The sequence below is a fragment of the Emys orbicularis genome, chromosome 1, assembly GCF_028017835.1.
Source record: "Emys orbicularis isolate rEmyOrb1 chromosome 1, rEmyOrb1.hap1, whole genome shotgun sequence".
NCBI classification, from domain to species: domain Eukaryota; kingdom Metazoa; phylum Chordata; order Testudines; family Emydidae; genus Emys; species Emys orbicularis.
Genome location: NC_088683.1, coordinates 112,876,592 through 112,898,297, shown reverse-complemented (window position 1 = coordinate 112,898,297; position 21,706 = coordinate 112,876,592). Strand labels below are relative to the sequence as shown.

General features: G+C 43.0%; 1 protein-coding gene across 1 annotated transcript; it reads left to right on the top strand.

Annotated features, from left to right (window-relative positions):
* Nucleotides 1-5,179: 5,179 nt before the first annotated feature.
* Nucleotides 5,180-21,529, top strand: ETFBKMT (electron transfer flavoprotein subunit beta lysine methyltransferase). The gene is made up of 4 exons (XM_065423796.1): nt 5,180-5,288; nt 11,420-11,873; nt 17,861-17,991; nt 21,186-21,529. Exons 1-4 carry the CDS (start codon nt 5,180-5,182, stop codon nt 21,527-21,529), a joined length of 1,038 nt encoding a protein of 345 aa, XP_065279868.1.
* The last annotated feature ends 177 nt before the right edge of the window (nt 21,530-21,706 follow it).

Here is a 21,706-nt window from a genome sequence, read left to right as displayed (position 1 = left end):
CATTTGTTATTTTCTTGGGGGGTGGGAGGGGGCATGAAACATACTGAAAACACACAAAGCTTTTGTGAAATGAAACACAAATGAAATGAATCATGTGTTGTGTGGTTCAGTGTGTCAATATATTAATTCCTCAAAAACACACAAAGGCACATATTGTCCAAAGTGTAGAGTTTGCAATTTTGTAAGTAAAATGAAAGGAAACATAAGAATCTAGTCCTAGTCTTCCAACTAGTTAGGTAGGTCCCTGATATTTTGTGTTTAGCTACCAGTACAGTTTTTCAAATTTACTGCTTTTTTAGCATCTAACCTACTATGAAGTTTGAACTGATCCTAATATGCTAAAAACACAATTGACTGATTCAGAGCTGGCTGGATGAGAGTGCAAGTCTGTTAAAAATTGGCAACATTCTGAATTCAACTCTCCTGCCCCCTGTGATTTTACTCCCATATTGTTTTACTATTGTGATGCAATAAACTGTGATAACCTTCTTTGCAAACATAGATTTCAGATACAAAACTGGATCTCCAGTTTTAAATGCTAGAAGAGAGGGAATGAACTATTCCGTCCTTGTGGTGGTTCCATTTCTTTGTTGTTAATTAGCTTGAGCTAGATTTCCTCCTCAGCCAATAATCCAACAAATCCCTCTGAAACCTCCTTCAATTGCTTTTGTAAGTTTAGTGTCTCTTGATACCATCCCTTGATGTACAAAGTTTATGCTATGTTTTGATCAAAGTCCTCCTCATCCTTAGTGCAAATTTCAGCATAATTACATTAGTTGAATACAAATACAGTGACAGCTGTGATAAGCAGAGTCGCTCAAGATGAAGTCTCTCAGTTTAAGTGAGAAGGGACTGATAATGAGGGCCTATCAGTTTTGAAACCTGCTCCTCACCTTGGTCCCAAATAACCCAGGACTAATGCCTTTCAGTCTAATGCCCTGAAAGTCTAATCAGTTTACTTGATCTTTTGGAGTGGGACAAATTTAATGGGGGATGGTGTTTATGCGGTAGGGAAGTTTTATTGGAGATCATCAATTGGTTAGCTTATGATTTTTATATATTTTTTAAAAAATTATGTGCTAGAGTGTTAGATGTTTTGTTTATATCACACCAGAAGCCTAAATTAATAAATGTAGAGACACAATCTTTCTGGGAGTTCCGGACAGTATTGTGAAGCTGTGTCATCAATCCTCTTTTTCCTCAATCAACCAATCACAGAGATGATAGTGACTGTGGAAGAATTTTTGAATTCCCACAACGTGTTATTAGGGCCGGCTCCAGGCACCAGCCCAGCAAGCAGGTGCTTGGGGCAGCCAACGGAGAGGGGCGGCACGTCCAGCTCTTCGGCGGCGGGTCCCTCACTCCCTCTTGGAGCGAAGGACCAGCCGCTGAATTGCCACTGAAGACTGAAGCGGCGGCGGTAGAGCTGCCGCTGAAGTGCCGCAGATTGCGATCCTGGCTTTTTTTCTTTTTTTTTTTTCCTTTTTGCTGCCTGGGGCGGCAAAAACTCTGGAGCCAGCCTTGCGTGTTATTGAAGCGTGTTAGATGTTAAAACGTTTCACCAAGGTTCAAATAGAAACTTAGCAGCCTCATGTCAGAAGATTAGGATGATTGTACCTGAGAAGTTGTCTGATTCTTTTCATTTTATTCTTGTTGTTTGAGCAAATGGACAAGACCTCCTTGTCAAATTTCTTTCTGCATTGTCAGGCAGCATCTTCAGCAGCTTGGATGCAAAATGACGCAGTTTCATTTCAGCTGTAAAATGAATAGTATCATGTAGGAATGTATTATTCCTTATAAGGATGCTTTTAGGAATTTTTAGATCATATCTCGTGTGTGGCTAAACATCTTGCTTTAATGTGAATGTTGGTTCTTTTAATTTTTACTATAGTTCTTCACTTGCCACCTCTAGTAGCAGACCTGCAAGTTGAAATCTGTCTGTACAGGTACATCTGCGGTGAAGTGCCTCAATCATATATTGCTCATTTTGTGCTTCACTGCAGGCACAGGAGACAGAGGTGAGCTGCAGTAAGGACATGCCACATTCTGCCAAAATACCCAAAAGGATCATCCATGTTTAAATGAAAGTCCTAGCTCTGTAAGAAGCTTTCACATCAGAGTACACTTTAATTGTACTAAACCAGCTGATCACTAGATGGCCTCATAACCTAAGAGATTCGGGCAGATCTAGGTTTAGGACATTGTGCGATTACCAGCCTTACTTTTAAAAGCTTTGGGATTTATAGTTGTCACTTCAGAGGACGACAAGCAAGACCCCCTTTAAAAGGCTGTTTGCTAAATTTCATACTGTCAGAAGGATTCTAGAACAAGAGACTTGTGCTTTTGTACTCAGCAACTCAGTTTATAATGTAGGCCACTGATTCACAGGCTGTCAGTTGAGACTCCCAAAGCATATCACCAGGGAGCCTCAGGGCCCTGTGCATGTGTGAGGAGAGGTAGAAAAAGGCAGGCATAGCCTCGAGAGACCTGATGTGCAGCAGCACCACCACTCCTTCCAGTCTCTTCCCATCGCACAGACCCCTGAGCCCAACCACAGGGTGCCACCCCCCAGTGGCCCGGCTGCTGGGGCCCCCGGTCCCACTATAGCCCCTCTCCCTGTCCCTATTCAACATTTTTTTTCCCCATTCTCCTCTGGGGGGTTGCTAATCACACAAGGAGGCAGCACCAAATTCAGCCAGCAGGGGGAACAAGAGACAAGAGTCCAACTTTCACCCTACTGGTTGCACACAAGGGGATTGGTAAATGGAAGCTTCCACTCCACCACATGCCTGGACTGACTGGGGAAGGAAGAGAGGAGGCCTGCTGCCTGTTAGTAACTAGGACGTGGGCAGCTGGGCCTTGTGGGTAGAGCAGAGTCAGCAGCTAGGAATAGGAGCCCAGAGACAGAACTGAAGTAAGAAATCAGGAGTCAGAGCAAGGTTACCTGGAGTGAAGCAAGGCAGGAGCAGGGCTGTGTCACAACACAGGCACTATCACAGACATGGGTAAATGCTATGAGCAGCTGCTAGCTTGCTGCTGGGCTGAAAAGCTGATCTGCTGCCTCTTCCCTCCAGTTGGGTGGTGTAGCCAATCAGGCAGCCTACTGCAGGCCAGCTGTGCCCATTAGGTTGCCTGGAGACTGGCTCTGCTGCAGACCCTGATTCCTGACACCACCCTCTTCCCAGTGTCAAAGTGTAAAGGCAGTGCTGGGAGAGAGATGAGGGAGGACAGAGAGGATCAGATGAGGGGATTTGAGGGAAAATTGGTGTTGGGGCAGAGGAAATCCATCAGGAAGGAAACACATAGGTGGGAGAGACAACGGTGACCTTGTGGAGGAGACAGACAGAGAGGATCTGTGAGAGGGAAACATACTAAAAATTTGCTTGAGGGACAGATACAGTATCTGTTTGCAAGGGGAGGGAATGGTCCCAGTAAATCCTTTTGAAAGGGGCTGTTACAGAAAGGCTGGGAAACCCTGATCTAGGCTGAGTTAACTTTATTTCACAGAGGCTCTACTAGTGAGTGAAGGGGAAAAAAAAACTTCACTATTGTTAAAAATAGGTACAAGGTGTAAATCCATTTCCCATCTGGATTGCTTTTATTTACATTTTTAAATTTAGGGTTAGTTTACCCCAGTTTGTAAGAGTTTTTCCAAAATCTTTTTTTAATGTTAGGTCCATTCTAGAAGTTTCATCTCATATCTGTATGACAGGTGGTCAGATTCTTAAGAAAATGATACTATATTTTATTGAATTTGGTGCTGATGAGTTTGAGTTTTATGAATATAGATATCTTATAATACACAAGAACACAGTAATAGCAACAAAAATAAATACAATATCATTAAACAACGAGATATTTCATATGCATTAATTTAGGTTACACTTTCCACTTCACTTTCAGAGTTTGATAGAATTTAGATGGATAACTCCTATTACAGTCAATGACAGTGTGATTAAAGCCTGTACCAGCCATTGAAGATTCAGGCCCTGATCTTGTAAAGATTTATCCACATGCTTAATTTGATGCACTGTGGTTGAAATCCTGCCCCTCCTCCCCCCCGAAGTCAATGGCAAAAAACCCCAATAACTTTGATGGGGCCAGGTTTTCACCCTGTGAGTAAAAAGAACAGGAGTACTTGTGGCACCTTAGAGACTAACAAATTTATTAGAGCATAAGCTTTCGGATGCATCCGAAGAAGTGGTCTGTAGCCCACGAAAGCTTATGCTCTAATAAATTTGTTAGTCTCTAAGGTGCCACAAGTACTCCTGTTCTTTTTGCAGATACAGACTAACACGGCTGCTACTCTGAACCCTGTGAGTAGTTCTGTTGTAGCGAGTGCAGGGTTGGAGCTTTAGGGTTTTACTTCCTAGAAGCCAATATTCACATAGCAAAACAATCTCAAAATAATATGGTTTTCAGTTACCAAATTCTATCTTTGTTTTTACCTAACATCTTGAATTTCTTCCACATAACTGATAACTAATAGTTGATGGTTTTTCCCTACAGGAACATATCAACTATAAATTGGATCACACTAATTATTTTTGTTTCATTTTGTTCTTTACTTTCAAATGCAGAACTAAAAACCAATTAGAACACCAGTGTGGGAAATATTTGTTATCAGTTAGTATGAAGGGCCATGGAATTCTAAGAATTTCAGTCTCAAAAAACCAACAAAACATGGGCACCCCAGACATTGTGCTAGGGCATGAGAACCTGAAAATGAAACTGACTAGTTTATTTTCACTGTCCTGGCTGAGTGAAACACAAAGTCTGAACAATCAGTGTAAGGAGTGAAAAGTAAATTAGACTGCAAGGATTGTTTCTGATTTTGTAATCTGAGTTGCTCTCTTTCACATAAGGAAGAACATTTGGCTTTTTAAAAAAATATGTTTTAGCCAGACTATTCCTATATATAATCCCAGTCTAACCTCACCAAGAATCACAGAAGTTTAGAGATGGCAAGAGGCCTGTCTGAGCTGTCTTCCTGCCATCGCAGGATTTTTCCTTTACACTGGCATCTCAAAGCAAATCCAGCAGCAGTCCTACTATATCAAACACTGCCCCCTTTAAGGGATGTAAAGGAAAAAGCATGCACGTGGCTTCCAGAGCAGAGCACGAGCCTGATGATCTCATCGTGCTGGTGCACGTGAAACAGGAAACAGAAGCCAGGCAAATGCCATTTGCTATCTACAGCAACAACACAAATTGCAAAAAAATAACGGAGAAGGACAAATTCACTGTGCAGACAGACTCCAGGTTAAGCTGTCACAGTAATAAACAAGGTAGGTTTTTAAAAAAAAGATTAAAAGTTAAAATCTTTTCTGCACTAGCGTTAGCAGCACTTTCCTATCAAAGACTGTTTTTACTAGCTCAGTCACTGCTCCCCTGGCCAACGAAGGCAGGCATGGAACTGTTAGAACATTGTACAAAGCTATGCCGAGCAGCCGGCTGAAGCCATGAGTTTTTGAAGAGAGGCTGGGAAGAGAGGTACATGGTCAGTGATGCAGACCTGGCAAGTCTCACTCTTTTGGATTAATTTTAATGCAGTGTTAAGAATCCCTTATGTTTGGATTAATTTTATCCAAAGAACACAATTAATTTGCAATCTACAAAAAAAGGTAATGCTATACCTGCATTTGAGTCCTTCTATCCGTGGATGTATTTTTCCACTCACATTTCTTATTTTTAAAAACAGATTGTTTCCTCTCCTGTTGCTGTAGGAAAAACCCATACAACTAGGAAAACTGACTAAACAAGGAAAGTCCTGAAACTGACCATAAAACAAAGTGCTATCAAATGCACTGTACAAACAAACTGAAATCCCCCCCCTCTCTTTTTGATAGATTCAAAGATTTTAAAGACAGAAGTGACCATTAGATCATCTAGTGAGTCTGACCATCTGTACAACACAGACCACAGAATTTCCCATAGTTCTGTAATGTCTCTCAGCTTCATAGATTCATAGAGTTTAGAGCCAAAAGGGACCATACGGTCATGTCGTCTGACCTCCAGTATATGAGCCATTAACTTTCACCCAGTTACCCTTATCCTGAGCCCAGTAACTTGTCTGACTAAAGCTTAAGTTGTGTTTGACTAAAGAATATCTTCCAAAAGGGCATCCTGTCTTGGTCTGAAGACATCAAGAGATGGAGGATACACCACTTCCCTTGGTAGTTAGTTCCAGTGGTTAATCACACACACTATTAAAAATATGTGTCTAATTTCTCATTTGAATCTGCCTGGCTTCAGCTTCCAGCCATTGGTTCGTGTTATGTCTTTCTCCTCTTGATTTGGTACCTGGTATTTTCTCTCCAGGAAGATACTTACACACTGTAATCAACTCACTTCTCAATCATCTTTTTGATATTCTTAACGGATTGGGTTATTTAAGTCTCTAGCCCCCAAATCATTTTTGCAGCTCTTTTCAGAATCTTCTTCAATTTTGTTACCTTCTTTTTTAAATGTGAACACTGGACATGTACACAGTATGTGTCTCACTTATGCTGTATACCGGGGTGGGCAAACTACGGCCCATCCTGCCTGGCCCCTGAGCTCCTGGCCTGGGAGGCTCGCCCCGGCTTCTCCCCTGCTGTCCCTCCTCTCCCGCAGCCTCAGCTCGCTCGCTCCACCGCCAGCGCAATGCTCTGGGCAGCGGGGCTGTGACTCCTGGGGCAATGCAGCTGCAGAGCCCGGCCTGACACGGTCTCTGTGCTGCATGGCGGCGCGGCTGTAGTGCTGCCAGCCACCGGTGCTCCAGGCAGCGTGGTAAGGGGGCAGGGAGAGGGGCGGGAGGGGTTGGATAGAGGGCAGGGGAGTTTGGGGTGGTGGTCGGGGGCGGGGGTGTGGATAGGGGTTGGGGTGAATGGGTTGAATGGGGGTAGGGGTCCCGAGGGGGCAGTCAGGAAGGAGGGGGGTTTGGATGGGGTGGCAAGGGGCAGTCAGGGGCAGGGGTTCCGGGGGCAGTCAGGAATGAGAGGAGGGATTGGATGTGGCGGAGGGGGGGTCCTGGGGTGGTCAGGGGATAGGGAGAGGGGTGTGTGGATGGGGCAGGGTTCCCGGGGGAGCCGTCAGGGAATGGGGGGGTTGGATGGGGCAGGAGGCCTGGGGGGGGACAGATAGGAGGTGGGGTCCAGGCCACGACCCCCTCCCCTAACCGGCCCTCCATACAATTTCCGAAACCCGATGTGGCCCTCAGGCCAAAAAGTTTGCCCGCCCCTGCTGTATACAGAAGTAAAATCACTTTCCTACTTCTCACTACTTCCTTGTCTATACTGAGGTAAAGTTACCTCCCTAGATCTCAGTACTGGCCAGTGTTGCCAACTCCCATGATTTTGTCATGGGTCTCATGATAGTAATTGTTTTCCTTAAAGCCTCAGCTCCTGGGTTCAAGTGGATATATGATGATTTCAGCCTTCATTCTTAAAGAAAAAGGACGTTTCTAGCCCTCGTGGCTATGGAGAAAGCTTCAAAATGTGACCCCAGTGCACTGCATCCTAAAGGCTCAAAAAACAGAAGGCAAATAAAAAGAACATCAAATCTATTATTGTTACATAATCTCATTATTTTAAAGCCAATCGCATGATTTTTGGTGAGCCTGACTTACGATATTGGACCATTTGGGGTTGGCAATGCTGGTACTCCCCTATGTATACATCCGAGGATTGCATTAGCTGTTTTTGCCACAGCTTTTCATTCATGTTCAGTGGCTTGTCCACTACTATCCCATAATAATCCTTTTCAGAGTTACTGCTTTCCAGGACAAGGTCCCCCATTCTGTAGCATCACCTGCATTCCTTGTTCCTAGATATATAACTTTGCATTTGACTGTATTAAAGCATATTTTGTTTGAATGGGCCCAGGTTATCAAGTGATCCAGATGGCTCTGTATAATTGTCATGTTGTCATCATTTAGCACTCCACTAATTTTTGTGTCATCTGCAAATTTTATCAGCAGTGATTTTATATTTAATTCCAGTCTGGCTGCTCTCCCAAAAAAGGGAACACAGAAGCTTATATAGAGCAAAACCACATTTAGTTACACATACTTCCTTATTAATATTTTCCCTTGTTAGAAATACAGCAAAACAAGCTTTTCCTGTTATTCACAGGTTGTTCTTTTGCGGTTAATGGCTTTCCTAACACATTACATTAAGTTAGTTACATTAAGCAAGATTGGCCGTTGCAATTGTGTTTAGGCCTACTTAATTTTCCTTTACACTGGCCTATAGTTACCCAGGTCATCCCACTTGTAATAATATTAGCTGTAACTTGCAATACTGTGTGTATAACATATTTTAGGAGTGTGATTTTTAAGTTAACAATGTGCCTTTAATGCAGGGGTTCTCAAACTGGGGGTCGGGACCCCTCAGGGAGTCGCGAGGTTATTATATGTGGGGTTGCGCGCTGTCAGCCTCCATCCCAAGCCCCGCTTTGCCTCCAGCATTTATAATGGTGTTAAATATACAAAAAAGTGTTTTTTAATTTATGACGGGGGTTGCACTCAGAGGCTTGCTATGTGAAAGGGGTCACCAGTACAAAAGTTTGAGAACCACTGCTTTAATGATTAAATTTTTGGCCTGTGTTACACTGATAGTTTTAAAATTAAGAGATTTTAAATGTCTCGCTCATTCAGATTGTTCCCACAGTTTGACAGCCCACTCAGTGCAGGATTTTAAGCAACATTTACATCAAAATCTACAGGAGATTCAATAATAGAGCTCTTCTTGAATGAAAAAAATTAGAGGAAAGAGAGGTTTCAGAGTAGCAGCCGTGTTAGTCTGTATCCGCAAAAAGAACAGGAGTACTTGTGGCACCTTAGAGACTAACAAATTAGCCAGCTGTCTGGCCATTCTATGACAGACCTGCGGGTGGCTATCTTAAAACAGAAAAACTTCAAAAACAGACTCCAAGGAGAGACTGCTGAGCTGGAATTGATATGCAAACTAGACACAATCAACGCAGGATTAAATAAAGACTGGGAATGGCTGAGCCATTACAAACATTGAATCTATCTCCCCTTGTAAGTATTTTCACACTTGCTTCTTATCAAACTGTTTGTACTGAGCCATCTTGATTATCACTTCAAAAGTTTTTTTTCTCTTACTTAATTGGCCTCTCAGAGTTGGTAAGACAACTCCCACCTGTTCATGCTCTCAGTATGTGTGTGTGTATATATATCTCCTCAATATATGTTTCACTCTATATGCATCCGAAGAAGTGGGTTGTAGCCCACGAAAGCTTATGCTCTAATAAATTTGTTAGTCTCTAAGGTGCCACAAGTACTCCTGTTCTTTTTTAGAGGAAAGAGAGACTTTATATTTCCATCAACTTCAAAGGCAGCAAAAATTTTCAGCAGAGGTGTGAGCTAAGTGATAACAGTTTAGTCATTGCTCGTTAGTGTCCGGATTTGATTTTGACCAGAGGTTAAAAAAGCTTAAGGCATGCCTTAGGATGCACCAGGGGCCCAGTCCTGCACTCCAGTGGCACCCCTTGGCTCAGTTAGTGTTCTGGGTGCACAAGAAATGCATAATCCTGCCCTATGTGTACATTTTGGGTCAATTAATGCCTATTCTATGCCTGCCAGGGACTTCCTCTACATTGGGGAAATTCCATAGGGGACAGTAAGGCAGCTTTTTGGCCACTTTTTGCTGGCAGAGATGGTGTAAGGTGGTTGTGGGGCATCAATGAATTGGGGCCACAGCTTCTTTGTTAGGGTCCGCCTCCCAATGAGTAGCTCATATCTGTCCCCCCCCAGGAGCAGTGTGAAATTGACTGGAGTCATGACAGTTTTGTTGCTGCCCACAGTGTTTTGATTGGCAGCAATGAAGCTGCCCAGTGTTGTTAATTGCACTCTGCTACTGCTTGGCAAAGCTATGAGTCTCCGCACAGGTGCTGAAGCCCTCCCTTTGCAGACCACACTACAGTGGTTTACATTCAGCTCACATATGGTTATCTCCACAACCCTACGGGTTGGAACCTGCTCTTGTTTTAGTGAAAGCTTAAAGTCCCCAGAAATTGATGGTTTAATGCCCCCCCACACACACTTGCCAGGGAATACTTCTTACTCACCCCTGGAGAGTAGATTTAGTTAAGTACTGCACTATAAATATCTTAAAGAAATTCAAAGCAGCCATTGGACCTTTAATTAGCATTTCTATAGCCACTTTAAAGTTCATGCCACATATAACAACAACGTGGGCTCTCTGCTATGCCTGTGCATAATTGCTTAGATTAAACATTCACTGGAAAGCAATAAGTGTGAACATCCTGCTGTTGTGTTTATCTGTGGGGAGCAGGGAGGCAGACGCTAAAAAATGTGTGCATTTAATCTTCAAATCTGTCAATTCAACCACTGGCATTGTATGTCCTTGGAAGTGTTTGAGACACTTCCCCATATGCAGTTCCCTGACCTGTTGACTTTAATGGCTCATTCCCTTGAACACGACCACCACTGTCCTGGATTTTATTTTAAGTATCCAAAGGCACTGTATAGCACAATTAAAAGTAATACCCTTCCCCAAACCTTTTCAGGCAAAGGTGCCATTTAATGTTCACTCTCTGTGTCATCCTCTGCTTCCTCTTTGCTTCTCTCCTTCCCAATGGAAATACCTGCTGCAGAATGTGAGATTAGTAGCCGAGCCTTAGGCCAGGTCTATGCTAAGAGCACACGGCAAGTATAGCTACTCTAGCATACTGTACTGGACACAGCTCCCCCCACTTGCACCCTCCAAGTAAAATAAGCTATGCTGGCAAAACCACAGTTTTATTGGTATAACTGCAGCTACACTTTTGCAGGCACGGCTGTGTTGGTCAGAGATTATACTGTCACACCCCTGCCTGATGTAGCTATGCCAGTAAAAGTTTGTAGCATAGACCTGGCCTTAGATTTAGACACACAACTCACATGCCTGTACCAGTTGCCATCCAAGGTCTAAAGTTGAAATTAGAAATCAAATCCATCTAAATGGCAAGCCCAGCAGTAACAGTATGTGGTGTAATTTATGCACAGTGCGTGTTTATGTTTCCTTAGGGCCACAATTTAGTCCCACTGAAGTCAATAAGAGTTTTGCCCTGGACTTTAGTGGAGCCATGGTTTGGCCCATTGGGTTGACTTTATCTCCTCCTGCCATAACAGAACTAGAGTAATGAGCTGTCACATGAACTGTTGCTTCCCAACCCAAAAAACCACCCCTTCCCCACCTCACTATCCTCCAAGTTTCTCCATCCCAGTGTAGGATTTGCCTTTTCTGGAACTACATTGTAGACCTGTGACCTGGGGAAATATGAGCCTGACAAACTTGAGACCTTTCATCAACATACAGCAACTCCCATCCAGCTGCCTCCTCTTACAGCATTGATGGTTGTTAACCCTGAACTAGATATTTTATCATTAATATGTTGCTCTTGCTTTCAGGAATTGCCATCCATTGCTACAAAACGAAACCGCTTCTGAGTTGGTTTCAAACACGTCTCCCCACACACAAGATAAACCTTCGCTGTGCAGCTGGTTTGAATTCAGATCAGGAAGGATTTTACCAAAGGGGAGGCATGGTGTTCTGCTGCTTGAAGTGGTTTATAGGCTTTGGCAGTAGGGATGTCCTCACAAAAGCTTCAAGGAGCAGTAACAGAAGCACCTCTTTGATATGGAGATGCTGCTATCACAGGACTCCAGGAAGCTTCCTGGATCCTGAGATGAGAGCATTTCTGGAGGAGAACACTGAAGTCAGTAGCAGCGGGCACCTCACACCAGAGATACGACTGCGACTTCTGACACCTCGCTGCAGATTCTGGCAGGAAAGAGCTGACTTGTGGCCCTATGGCGACCCCTTCTGGGCAATCTACTGGCCAGGAGGCCAAGCCCTGTCCAGGTACAGTGCACAGTGATCACTAGAGTAAATATGTACTATCACCCCCAGCTGCATAGAATACCAGATTTGCTTGTGATAGTACTGCTCTCTAGTGGTTGCAGCCAAAGCAGTATATAAGCCCTAGTACAACTACATCTAACACAGATTCTCCTTTAGTTCAAGTGATAGAAGCCTATGGTTTTGGAATAGAAGGTCCCAAGTACTATCTCTGCTAATGACTATGAAGTCTATGCAGCTGCTGTATGTAGAATAACTGTTGACTGTTAAATCTGTTGACTTCAATGGAGTAGAGTGTGCTTACACCAGGGTTGAATTTGGATGCGTGGGAAAGTTTTGCATTTTCCACAAAAATATTGCAGGGTATTTAATCACATCATTTAGTGTCACTTCAAGAGGGGAATACTTAGTTCACAGTAACTCAGGGTTATTCCAGGAGGAGACAAACATACTCATGGAAGCACATCGGTGTCCACTGAAAAAGGTAGAATTCTGCTGGTGCAACCTTTTGTGTAGACAAGGCCTAAGCTATATCCAGATTGGTTCTGAAATCCTAAAAAAGGGGGTGGAGATGTAGATAGACAGGATTCTTTTATATTTATCTGACAGTGTTGCACTCGTTTACAAACTGTGTGCCATATTTTGTTTCTGACAGTATGCTGTCAAAATGCAGATGCTGTCTCTGATTCCCAGGGGCTGTTGATGTTCTTACATCACCCAGAAGTATCTTCTCATACCTAATAGCATAAAAAGTCATGAGTCATTACTGCAAACAGCCAACCTTCAGCCATCTCCCATTGAGTTAAAAGGGAAAGGTTTGATTTGAGGTTGGCTTGGGGTTTTAATATTTTAAATTTTTATCATTTTATTTATTTTTGTCTGCAAGAAAGCAAAAATCAGAGGCTTTTTTAAGTTGGAAAAAATCAGTCTCGCAGCTAAATTATGAGAGTTGATTAAACTGACATTCAACACAATTAAAATGCTGCTAAAAACAGTAAGTCAGTTAGGTACTGTAGTTAATCTCCTCTCCATGTTTTGTTATCAAATGGTACCTTTTCCAACTAACCGTTCGGTTAGCAACATTAGTTAATTCTCTGGCATTTCACCAGCTGATTTAACAACTATTTGCTGTTTTGCTGACTTGAGAACTTCAGTAATTAATTGCATAATCTGAAAAAGTGAAAAATGGATGGTGCATACAGGAAAAAATGCTCTTTCCACAATTACTGTTTTCCACAACATCTAAGCTCTCTTATGACAAAGTTTCAGAGTACCCTTCATAATGTAACCTGAGATACCTTATTAACCTAGCCTTGCAGACAACTGTCTCCAGCACTAAGGCAATCTATTTCCATGCTGGGCTAGCATTTAGGCCCCAACTGTTTTCTGAACTTCTGAAACGAACATCAATATTACAGCCAATCTGAGAAACACTGAGTTGGAATCAAGGTACTTAAAAATATTCTGGGCACAATCTCTACTTGCATTACTTCAGAGCCAAGCAGGGTTCTGCTGTATGCTCCTCCTTTTCTATGAAGCCCTTCCATATATAAGTTATGGGTTCATCAGAGAGAGCAAGGCTGCCATAGGGGAAAGGGTGCCAGCAGGGCTGGATTAAGGTTAGGAGGGGCCTAAGGCCCTTCCCTCCCATTAGCCTAAGTATGAATTGCATATTGCAAAAACAATTATGAAGTCAGCAAACATTTATCTACATATGTATTTACATATTATTTATGTAAAATTAACAAGTTTATTCTACTCTCACGACACTCAATTCTTCAAACAAACAATTCCCCCCCCCAGCTTTAGCTGCGGCAAAGTCATGAATGATGTCATCGTAATTCAAAGACCTGACTATTTCATTCTCAGTGTTCAAGAGGGACAAAGCACTGAGATGCTCTTGAGTCATGGTGGATCGGAGGACATTTTTGACCCTGGTTAGAAGAGAGAAGGAACATTCTTCACTACAGTTAGTGATCATTAGTGACACATATAGCCGTAATGCATTTTCAACATTTAGGAAACATTCTATCATATTGGATTCAGTGACAACTCGGTACATCCAAATAGATTTGCTTTCATCATCTTTTCTCTCTATATCAGAGTGATGCGAATTCAACAAATTGAAGAAATTCTTTAGTAAAATCTACAGGGAGATCGTCTGGGTACTTCTGACACAGACGTTTGATACCTTCACTGACTTCGGAACTTGAAATGTTAGGCAAAAAAAATTGTCAGTACACTAAAGTTTGTCAATATTTTCGTAAACCTCGATCTGATGTTCTAGTGCACTCTTCAGTTTGTCAATGATTGTGATGAAGGTATTGGCTCTGAAGGCCTCCTTGTCACTGACTGAGTGGGCAGTTGCATCATCGTATGTCTTCTGTCTTTTGGCTGAATTATACTCATGGTTAGCAGTCCTTGCAGCCCCCTGAATTTCATACTCATCAAAACTATCCCGCATTTGTTGAAGAACAGTTCCAAGACTCCTCATTAGGCTTACAGCAGTGGAAAGGTCAATTTGAGCACTTTGCAAGCTTAGACTGCACCTGCTGAATGGCTGAAGTATATCATTCCAGACCTCACACAAAATACTAGTTTCCAAAGTGAGCACTGCATCACTCAGGATCTTCGCATCTTTTCTTGTTGCTGATTTTTGAGATTCATCATCCTTGATGCTCTCTAGCACTTCAAGGATGTTAGGGTTTTCCAAAACAACTGCATTCACAGCTTCAGCGTTGGCACTCCACCGTGTCCCTGAGAGTGATTTGGACACTGGGCATCCCTTTGGTAGTGAATCTCTAAGAATCATCCAACGACTGGTTGATGCAGAGAAAAAAATTGTACAATTCTTGGACAAATCCAAAAAAAGAAACTACTTCAACACAACAATCCATGGCAGACTGGCCAACAAGGCTGAGTTGATGAGCAGCACATGGTATGTAATCAACAAAAGCATTGTGCTCTTTTATCTTTGCCTGCATCCCTAAATATTTGCCACTTATATTACTTGCATTGTCATAGCTTTGGCCACGACAAATGCTGATGTCAATCCCATTTTCGGTGAGGAAATTGACTAGGTATGAGCAAGTTTCTCCCCTGTGTGGCTGGTGATGTTTATGAAGGTCATGAAAAGCTCAACTGGTCCGCTGGGTAGCACATAACGCAAGATGACAGTCAGGCGATCTACATGTGACATATCTGGTGTTGAGTTGACAGACTCTGAAAAATATCCCACATCTTTGATCTCATCTACAATAGCTGATAGAATCTTCTTTGCCAGCAGTGCTATGAATTCATCACAAAGTCTTTGATAGATATGATGCATGGTCTTTTCCACAATTTGCGTTTTCATTGATGTGCTGAGCTAAGAAAGGATTGAACTTAGCAATTAGCTCTAGAACACCAAGGTAATTGCCATTGTGTTTCAATCCAGCAGTCTCATCTGAGCCATGGAATGGCAGACCACTCTCAGCAAGAAAAACTAGGTTTCAATTATGCATCTGAGAATGTTCTTCCAATAAGCATGAGCTTCCAAAAACTGGTTTTCCATTTGGGTATCAATTCTGCCACTAACTTTCTTTCGGGCACGGTAGCTGCTGACAATGTATGCTGCTCACTCATTGCATGATTGGTAATGTATGCAGTATTCTTCCAACCACTGAAGCCTTTGCAGAACATTCCCCACTTTTTGGTATCAGAAAACAGGCGGCAATAAAAACATTACACTTTCTTCTTAGAAGGCGAATAGATGAGCCATTCTCGCTCGCCAATCTGTTCGTTAGGCTTCACATATTCAAACATTGATTTGGTCAGATAAACTGAGAGTACACCAATGAAAATCGTTGTCAGTGACAAGTCAGTATCTAGATTCTGGCATGTCTGTGAGCCCTTCTCAGTCCAATATGCAATGAGATCTTGAGAAGTCATGTCCCACGCACCTGGATGGTTGGAGAAGGATATTTTTGTATTAGGTTTCAGAGTAGCAGCCGTGTTAGTCTGTATCCACAAAAAGAACAGGAGTACTTGTGGCACCTTAGAGACTAACATTTATTTAAGCATATTTGTAGCCCACGAAAGCTTATGCTCAAATAAATTTGTTAGTCTCTAAGGTGCCACAAGTACTCCTGTTATTTTTGTATGACCATCACTGGGAAAGTCTTGAGAGGGGTGGGGTGAGACTGCAGCTAGAGAAGTCACAGGAGGCTGCTCCTTTTCATCAAGCGCAGGCCCAGCAGGTTCACTTGGACTGGTAATCGCCTGGACTTCCTCACCACCAGACTTAGTAGGAAAAAACGTTAGGAGCGAAGGAATACCTTTCAGTACTACATCTTGTCTTTGCCGTCTTTCTTTGCCCTTCTTCAATTTCTGCCATCCTCCTTTCTTCGACATGGTTTCTATTGTCCAGTGTAGGCCTACTGTGTACAAAGTTCAATATTGCTTGGGCCCACAAACAATTACTTAGCCCACAAAGACAAAATCACAACCACCATAAACTGAATTCACAATCTTGATAGATCAATTTGTACAGAGCAATATCGAATGAGAAAAAATTTCTGATGGCCCCGCTACCGTCGCTCAGCTGTTACTTCAATATGGAATGGAGGGCCTAAGAATTAGGGCCTAAAGTAGGGCCTAAAAATAGAGAGCCTAAGGCTATAGCCTTCTTAGCCTATGGGTTAATCCGGCCCGGGGTGCCAGGCAATCAGGGCCAGCGCTTCCACTAGGCGACCCTAGGCAGTTGCCTAGGGTGGCAGGATTTGGGGGGGGTGGCATTTTGCCGCCCTCGGCGGAAATTCGGCGTCGGGAGGTCCTTCCACTCTGGATCTTTCGTGGAAATTCGGCGGCAGATCCTTCACTCGCTCCGGGACCCACCGCCGAAGTGCCCCAAAGACGCGGAGCGGAAGGACTCCCGCCGCCGAAGACCCCAGGCCCCCTGAATGCTCAGAGGAGGAGCACTGCCTCCTAGGGCGGCAAAAACCCTGGCACCGCTCCTGCAGGCAATAGTGCTACTGGGCCACCATATAAATTCCATTGCCCTTTTTGTTGGTGCCCTCTGATCTACAGAATATCCCTGTGGATCTCAGAACATCTGCACATTAGGAGGGTCATGCTGCCTGCCCATTGTATGGAATAAGGGAAGGATGGTTGGTAAACCCCATCCCCATGGCAGAATAGTGTGAAGAAACCTATGGGGAAGATTCTCACCAGGTGTATATTGTCATAGATCCTATGAAGCTAGGACAACTTTCATCCCACCCCCCCACATAGGGGAGAAAATTACGCGCTGTATTTAATAATAATACCTGGCTCTTATATAGTCTTTAGGCTTTTCCTCCTCAGTTCCAGTTAGAGGTATTTCTTTGTTTGCTGATTCTTCACAGCAGGATGGTTCTGGCTGTCATGGTGCCTAGCATAATCTCACATTCATTGTTAGTCAGTCTTATTTTTCCAGTCACTCCTGTGTAGTATTTCAGTGGAATATGAGCATGTGGCTCTTAAAAACCAGAAAAGGAGCTCTTGTTGCAAGTTGTCAGATACATCATGTGGCAAGACTTGAGTGAGCGAGTTGCTTTGCAGTTATAGAACTTACATCTCTCAGAGGGTGAGTGCTGCATCAAACTATCCAGACATTGCTGTTAAAACGTTCATATTTGTACTGATCGTTGTAACTGTAATTTCACTACTATCAGCTACAGTTGTTCCATTTCCTGCTTTTAGTGTCAAGCTTCATAGCCACCATCCAGTTTTAACCCATTCATTCCATGTTTTAAACTGAGAGAATGATCTGATTGATTGAAATGAAGGATGTAGCTTGTTGCTATTATCTCACTGCGTGCACCCTCTGGTGGTTTTTGGTATTAGCACAGACATGCTGGTTTGCATGAGAGACTGTGTGCAAGGGTATACATGGAATATCTTCTGAATTAATATCATGTATCATTACATCTATGAAGTGGACTCTCACACAGTTTTCATTTTATACTCAGGTATATCTTAGATAACCCGGATGCTGTCAGAATGGGATCAGTACTAGATCTCGGAAGTGGATGTGGAGCAACAGCAATCGCTGCTGTGATGAGCGGTGCATCCCAGGTCCATGCTAATGACATCGACCCCAGTAAGACACTTCTTTCCAAGCCCTGCAAAAGGCCATTTTTCAAGCACATTTGAGGAGTAGCATTTCTTTCAGTTGTTTGGAGAAATTCATGGTTTCAAATAAAATTAGAAGGAAGCAAAAAAGTTACACAGGTCCTGCCCAGTGCTTCAGTTAACAGCACTATCAGCAGAGCTGTCCCTAGGGGACGGCGAATGGGGGCGACCGCTCCGGGCCCCACGCTTTGGGGGGCCCCGCGGGTTGGTGTGATTGGCTGTCGCCACATAGGCGGCAGGTGAACTGCCTCCCCCAGCCCCGCCCCTTCCACCCGAGTGAGAGCGCGCCAGGAGGGGGAGAGCGCGTGGTGGTGCCACAGCCTCCCCAGCCCCGGGAAGGTGGGGCCCTGGGGGGATGGAGTGCAGGAGGGGCCACGCCTTGCTGTTTGGGGAGGCACCACCTCCCTCAGCCTCCCCTACCTGCCCTCAGTGCGGTCGGTCCCGAAAGTGATGTCACTTCCGCCCCGGGCCCAGCACCCCCATAGGAAAGGCCCTGACTATCAGTCTAGCACCTTTGGCAAAAATTAAGGACTAGATTCTGTCATTCTTACTCACGTGACTAAGGCCATGTCTACACGACAGAGCTTACAGCGGCACAGCTGTACCGATGCAGCTGCACCACCGTAAGATCTCTCATGTAGAGCTCTATGCTGAGAGCTCTCCCCTCAGCATCATTAAATCATCTCCAATGAGTGGTGATAGCCTCTCCCGCCGACCTAGCGCTGTGCACACGACCACTCATGCCAGCGTAATTTATGTCATTCAAGGGGGTGGAATATTCACACTCCTGAGCGACATAAGTTTTGACGACATAAGTGGTAGTGTAGACATGGCCTAAGTAGTACTTCACTCTGTGATCATGCCCATTGAAATGAATGGGAGAGCACATTTCCTAATGTACTGTCCCTAGCAAGATGTCTTCCTGTTTTGGAAGACTCTCCAGGGGAAGTGGGTCGTTTAGTCTCTATGCTGAATCAGGCCTTGACCTCTTTGCCAAGCCTGCCAATTTTAGTGGTGCTTTTTGTGTTTTGGGCACCAAGTCACTAGGAACTAGACTGCAGTGGAAGCCTGTCTAGTGATAGATCATAGGATTGGTAGGAGAACTTGGTTCCATTTCCAGCAGTAGCATGACTTGCGTATTGACCTTGGGCAAGTCACTTAACTACTCTGTGTCTCAGTTTCCCCGGATGTAAAAATGGAGATAATATTTATCAGAGTGGTGCCATGAGGCTTAGTGTTTGTAAAGCTCTTGGAGTTCTCTGGCCAAAAGTGCACAGTAATTTTACACACACATTTTTTCACAATGGCCCTTGCTACCAACCATCTGTCATGGGATAACAAGTATAAGTCATTAACAGCCTGGATCACGTCAAAACTGGTGATGCCTTTAATGTCTTCTGCAGCATTACAACTTGATGCAAAACCAGCTCTGTGAATTTGCTCAAGGCCTCTTGTAACAATAAAAACGTCAGACTTAATATATTTTTTCAGATATCTCACAGAGTCACCTTCAAACCTGACAGATACTTGGATGGTGATTTCTTTTATAAAGATGCCAAAAATCCTCCCTGCCTGCCTCGCATACCTTGGCAAGTCTCTGCTTCTATTTTCTGGCGATCTTGCCTAAATGTCTGCGTTCCCTTGGTAACTTGTGTATGCAGCTTTTTAACCGCACCTTCCATGTAGCAGCAGTCCTGTATCTGAACTCAATATTGTGTAACACTCAGTATACACCATTGATTAGCGGCTAAATGACTTCACCTAGGTGGTCAGTCAACAGGTTAACTTGCATTTATGAACCTTTCTTTGCTGATACATTTTGGTAAAGAAATAGATCTATTCTCTCCAATTTCTATTGAAAACACAGTCTATTCGGTCTTTATCGCTATACTATCTTAATCAAATATTTTCTGTATCTGTTTTGAAACAGCTTATCACCTCTAGGATGGGATAAGTCTCGTCCTTAACAATTTGTTCTTCATACTTAGGTCAAAGAAACCCAGACTCGATTTCTAAAGTATGTGCAAATAATTCAAGTTAATATTTGAAAGATGACTGTTGATTATGACTACTAAAGCGTTCCCCACACTCTTCAGTCTGCTAGATTACACTGCTTTGGACTTGTAACAAAAGAAAGTTCAATCATCAAGAAATTAAAGTTAAAGCAAGATTACACACACATACCCCTCTTCCCCCAAACACACACAACTTCTAGAGGAATTTAAAAATTAACACTTTTTACACAGAAAATGTAGAACTACATTTTTATACTTTAAGGCTTGATTTATTTTCAAAGTGATTGATTTTGAGTGTCTCAGTTATGGGGTGCCCAATTTGAGACACCTTAAAGGACTGATCTGAGTACCCATCCTCTGAAATTAGGCCCTGTTACCTTTGAGCATTTAGTTCCTGATTCCTAACTTTTATGCACTTTATCCATATTTCAGCACTTAAATGAGTGACCTGATTTTCTAAGGGGTTGCACACCCACAATTTTGACAACTGGCCTGTGGTTTTAGTTGCCTAACTTAGGGAAAGAGACTAATGAGCTTTATTTTATGGATTTTATTTTTGAATAAACCACACTGATATCGTCTCCATCCCTGGGGTAACTCTGACTTCTGGGAAGTTACACCAAGAATGATTTGTCCCTTGTTTACATGTTTTAATAATTATTTTCTGATTATGTGGCTAACAGCAATTTACATGTTATTTTTACTTGTTTTCCCCTTGGCACCCTTTACATTTGATTTATTCTTATTAATTTACTTAACATTCTTTGTTGACTGGGAAGGAAGTATTGTCTAGTGAAAAAGGCACTGAACTGGGATTTGCACTAGTGGGTTCAATTCTTGGCTCTGCCACAGATTTCCTGTGTGACTTTGGGCAAGTCACTTGATCTGCACTGTGCCTCAGTTCCAATCTGTAAAATGGGGATAATACCTAACAGGAATGGTATGAGAATCAAATCCATCAGTGATTGGGAGGTACTAAATTACTACCTTAATGAAGGCTATATAGATACCTAATAGAATAACACTGATATTTAAGAGATTATCCAAACAAAGAATTTGTGAAAATATTAGAAGAGTTTACCACTACAGATGGCATTTAAGTATAGAATTCTAAATCACTTCTCATGTATTTTGTGCTTGTTCTCAGTTGCAGGAATGGCCATGGTATTAAATTGCGAGCTGAACAATGTGAACCCCTTCCCTATTCTAACTAAGAACATCATTGATACAGAGCTGGACAACTGGGACCTCATTGTTTTGGGGGATATGTTTTATGATGAACAACTTGCAAACAGTCTTCATCACTGGTTGAGGAAATGCATCAGGACTCATGGAACTAAAGTGCTAATTGGTGACCCTGGGAGGCCTCAGTTCTTAGGCCACCGCATTCACAGTCAATTGCACAAAGTGGTAGAATATTCACTTCCTGAATCCACTAGGCAAGAAAACAATGGATTAACCTCAAGCATTGTCTGGAGTTACCAGCCCTGATCTCTCCATTTCTCCAAAAGCTGCTAACACTGGATTTAGAAGAAGTGTGGTCTTTAAAAAAAGAAATGTGTGTTCTCTGTTTATAAAGTATGAAAATGGAACATTGGAAAATGGGGCAGATCCTCCGCTGGTGCAAACTGCTGTAATTCCACTGAAGTGCACACAGTTACAATTCAC